Genomic DNA, 5000 nt, shown 5'->3' with positions numbered 1-5000 from the left:
TATGACCTAGATATGTACTGGTATAAATGCGTCGAGAACCGGTTGAATCTCTGTAATTCGTTCACTTGGCAGTTGGTCTGACATTGCCAACTAGTGCAAGTGTTAAGAATAACATTGAGAGTATTTGACCCCAGGCAAGCATGCTTCACGTTGCTAGAGGTGGAAGTAGGTGTAAGGGAGTTTATATATGCATAACATTAACCGTACATACATGTGAATATAGGTTAGTAAACACACACGTGCATGCCAATAAACACACGGACATATACAGGCTATTGAACACACATAAACACAAACTGTATATGTATACAAAAACCTTGCATAAAGTAAGTGTGCCCTCGTTCACTCTCTTTTCAGATACATATAATATATCCGAACTTGCTTCTGATATCTTCTTATTTGCCCTTTCACCACTCCCCCTTCATCCTTCTCTACCACATACCCCTTTTTCCATTCCCCTTTACCCTCTCTCCTATTGACTCTATACCCTCCCCCTCTTAGTACTCACGCCCCTCCCCTTCCCCATCTTCCCCTTTCCCTTCTGATTTTATGCTCCTTTTCTCTCTCTTCCCTCTCCTTCCAACATTATCCTTCACTCTCTGCTTTCCCTTCCCCTTCTTAACTAATTCTTTACCTACCCCCTCCCTTTCTGACCTAATGCAATTCCTTCCTTCCTTCACTCCTTCCTACCTAATGGCTTTACAAAACTCTTTCCCCCACTCCCCTACCCTTCTGAAATACCTCTCCCCATCCCTTCTCCTTCTCTCGTCTCCCACCTGACCTTATATTTCCTTCCCCTACGCCGCCCAGCCCTTTTCACGTCAGCTCATATCCTCCACTAAGCGAAAACTCTAGATTCAACTTTGTACCTCTTGCTTTTTCGTGTTTTCGTTCCGATCACCACCTGGTACTTACGATCACCCTTTGCTATCGCCTGTTGTCACCACTATCACCCTCTTCCTACTAGCTGCCACCATTGTCACCCTCTTCCTACTAGCTGCCCCCACTGTCACACGCCCACTAGATGTCACTACTGCCACCCTCTTCCTACTATCTGCCACCACTGTCACCCGCCCACTAGATGCCACCACTATCACCCTCTTTTCATACGACTGATAGTTATATTGTTCTATAGTGTATCTTTTATCATGTATTTTTTGTATTTAATTTTTTGTTTTACTCTTTTTATTCGTAAACATCAAAATCTTTCTAACTTCATGACCGATGTTTTATGACAGATAGTGAAAGAAGTTTAAGAGCTGCGCCTGAAAATTGCATGACCAAGAATATCATTAATCTGTCAACAAGACTGTTCATTGGCTCATTCTCTTTCTCTTTCTATGAAGAATGCACACACACACACACACACACACACACACACACTTCCATATATGTGTGATATATGTATATATATATATATATATATGTATATATATATATATATAACGTTTATGTCTTTATGTATTTAAATATGTATATATGTATATACGTATGTATATATATAATATATATGTAAATCTCTCTCTCTCTCTCTCTCTCTCTCTCTCTCTCTCTCTCTCTCTCTCTCTCTCTCCCTTCCATCAAATGACCTAAAATGACCCTACAGGTATATATCGGGTCTGTGTAGCTGCTCCATCGCCCGCCGTATGCCAGAGTGATGAGCTATTTACGTCTCGCTGGCATAGGTCCAAGGTATACTATAGCCTCGGCATAAAGTTCGGTCTCTTGCGTCGCTGAAATGAAGAGAAAGGGACAAAGAAAAATTAGGATGTTAAAGGGGGCAGGGGGAACGCGAATATATTTTATTATGTGATGGTCGTTTATAGCCATTTGCGAGTTGCCGAACGCTTAATCATGTTGGCGAAATATAGGTTTCTATGGGCTTTAACTTTTTTTCTCTATGTATTTATAGAGAAGTTAACCTCTCATGATGACGTAGGAAATCGTGCAATAAGGATGCCACTTGAATTATGACGTCACGGGTATTGGTAATGTTGGCGAAGGTCCAAGAAAATGAGGTCAGACTCGGATTTCATTTTTTTTTTCGTTTATTTTTTTAGCGTTATTGCTTTTTTTTATTGACACATTATCATCTATATTTTCGTGTGTTTATTTTCTCGCCTTGTACATAGTTTTTCTGCTTTGGTACGGGTGTGGGCATATCGTTGAAAAAAGGACAAACTGGCCATGTGTAACTTACAATGTTTTGTCGTTTCATTTCGTGCTGCTGGACCTTTTCAGTTAATTAGAGCACACTGTGAAGCGTGCGTGTGCGCGCGTGCGTGCGTGTGGGTGCTCGTGCATGCGCGCGCGCGCGTGCGTGTGTTTGTGTGTGTGTGTGTGTGTGTGTGTGAGTGTGTGTGTGTGTGTGTGCACATACTCGGTTTCGATTATATCATCGTCAGAAATACATCATGTAATTCTGACGAACATATATTCGAAGCCAAAATTCATATCTATTCTACATTTGTCAACATGAATACGGTTCATCTCATGTTAACCGGATGCATACAGTATACTCTCTTTTACTCACTCGATCCCTTCACTTCTCTTCCAGTCGGCCATGACAGCCCTGAAGGAGTGCGTTCGCGTCCTCGGCTACGAACCTGAAGTACAACCTGAAGGACAGTTAGGACTCGAAGCGAAGGATGAAATGAAGCAACTGGAAGAGTGGATTAAGGATGAAGGATGGAAGCTCTGAGAGAGAAGTTGTGAAGAAGTTCAAAAGGAAGTGGAATGGTGATTTTTTAAAGACAGAAAATGGGAGTGAAGTGTAAAAGAAAATGTGGAGGGAAATCGGTGGCAAGCGGAGGAGGAGGTGAAAGAAAATGGAATAAATATTGTAATGAAAGTGAATAGTAATCGAGACAGATGAACATAATTCTAAAGAAAAATATTAGAATATAAATGATCTAATTTGAAGAATAAAAATATATATATATCTACAGAGAAAAGTTAAAAGAAAATGGAACACTTCTTAAGAAAACAGAAAGTAATGGTGCCTCCTTCATCATATAGTGTGTTTTAATGTGATCTGTATATATTTAAATTGTCATTCTTAGATTGTGGATGAAGACTTTTAGGTTTCAAGACGGAGATCGTTGCTCAGTTTTGTCTTAATATATATTACGATTTCTTTGTCTATCTTATGATGTAAGTTTATATTGAAAACATGTCATGCAGTTTCGTTCTCTCGGTCACATTTTTGTCTCAGATGCTTCTTTTTATTTATACATTCTTTATTCCCTTTCTTCGAATCTCACCAGCTGTTCACTCCATAACATATTTTTAAAAGTCATCCCTGTATATTAAAGTTGAGTACTGGAAGGATAAACTTAAACATATTTTCATTATTCACATATATCAGCGGATTCATTATAATTATTCCCTACTTTCTCACGAAATTCAAATGCCCATACAGATATCATATGCATTTTTTTTCGCTCTTTAAAAGAATGATTTTATTCCTATTTCATACCGACACTATTGTTCCGTTTAGATGAGAAACAACAAAGTTAGAATGTATCTCAGCTAAGACTAAGACTCTCTCTCTCTCTCTCTCTCTCTCTCTCTCTCTCTCTCTCTCTCTCTCTCTCTCTCTCTCTCTCTCTCTCTCTCTCTCTCTCTCTCTCTCTCTCTCTCTCTCTCTCTCTCTCTCTCTCTCTCTCTCTGTCTTTCCCGCTCTTCGTCTGTGCTTGCCTTTGTGTCTCTGTTTATCGTGTCATTTGTGGTATGTTAGTCAAGGTCATTCATGCAAGGTTCACCCAAAGTGACAAAAGTATTAGATTCTCTATGTTGTATTCTAAAATCTAGTTTTTCCACACGATTTGTGTCTTTAGTCATGTAAGAGTTTGATGACTCTGAATTTATATTGTTGGAAAGTCACTTGCATTAGAAAGTCTCTAGTAAGGCCCGATATTATTACATTCAGTGATATAGGTTTTGTTATGATATGGTGTTACGGGCCTGAGTTTATTAGTCCTGTTAGCGGATCAGTAGATGCTGAGATAATCATATTTTTAAATGATAGAACTGCATTCTGAATTGGACTATTCCAGTGCAGATTTATTTTTACGTAGGTTTCAAACTGTCCAGTCCATTTTTGTAACTTCAGTCCTAGTTTAGTCTCATCTTGGAACCACTGTATTATTAGCAGTATCATTTTGCACGTTGAGTTGCTGGGTATCTCTCATGGACGAGTATTATCACACGTTTATACGTATTCATAAATGTAGGTATGGTAATTTTCTATGCGGATACATACATGGTAGTGATATATGTTTAGCGTCTAAATCGTTCTGCATTTCGGAACAAGAGTCCCACTCCTCATTAACCGTATTTTTTTGTTTATCATCGTTCTCTTGTATCATCACGACCCACTCTATTTCGTCGAGATGCTCTTTTATAAATGTCATTTCATTGAGTTGTTTATTAACAATCTTTTCTTTTTGGTTTTATTAATAATTATTTTAGCCAACGTTTGACATTCGTATGTGACTGTCACTTAGGCCGGCGGTCTCTAGAGATTTGCTGTCACCTTGTTGCTTGCAGTCTGTGTGTGTCAGAGTCTCACACTGTGTGCCTTTTTGATTTTTAGATGACTTTAGATTCCTACTGGTACTCTTGTTATTTTTTGCCACATTTGCATATACATTTTATGTTGGCCAAATAACCGTTTTTATTGGTTCCTTGTGGTTTACTGTGATGCATCTTCATTTTATATTTCTGAGATTTCGTATTTTTTATATCAAATAAACTGTGATTCGGATTGACACTGTTTGTTCAGAAAGTGATTGTTCATATGTTCTTTTTTTATAATGATTTATGCTTTTTTATGTGATTTTACCTTATTCAAACGGGCTCTATGTAATTTTTTTGTCATTCATTAAGGCTTTGTGCTCCTACATTCACGCTACTTATTTGTGTTGTACTGACAAAACCATTTTTTCGGTCCATTACCTCCAACACAGTTTCGCCTTTAATGATGTCACTTTCTTTGC

At 38.4% G+C, this 5000-nt stretch overlaps 1 protein-coding gene across 1 annotated transcript in view; it reads left to right on the top strand.

Moving 5' to 3' along the window:
• LOC125043160 overlaps positions 1-5000 on the top strand; it is a 24580-nt gene that overhangs the window by 19386 nt on the left and 194 nt on the right. The window contains exon 5 of the mRNA XM_047639148.1: positions 2558-5000. This exon is cut by the window's right edge and continues 194 nt beyond it. Within this exon, the coding sequence (XP_047495104.1) occupies positions 2558-2701 (144 nt within the window). The 3' untranslated portion in view covers positions 2702-5000. The remainder of the gene's footprint in view (positions 1-2557) is intronic.

Source organism: Penaeus chinensis, chromosome 33 (genome assembly GCF_019202785.1).
Source record: "Penaeus chinensis breed Huanghai No. 1 chromosome 33, ASM1920278v2, whole genome shotgun sequence".
Classification (NCBI taxonomy): Eukaryota; Metazoa; Arthropoda; class Malacostraca; order Decapoda; family Penaeidae; genus Penaeus; species Penaeus chinensis.
This window is presented reverse-complemented; position numbering and strand designations above follow the sequence as displayed.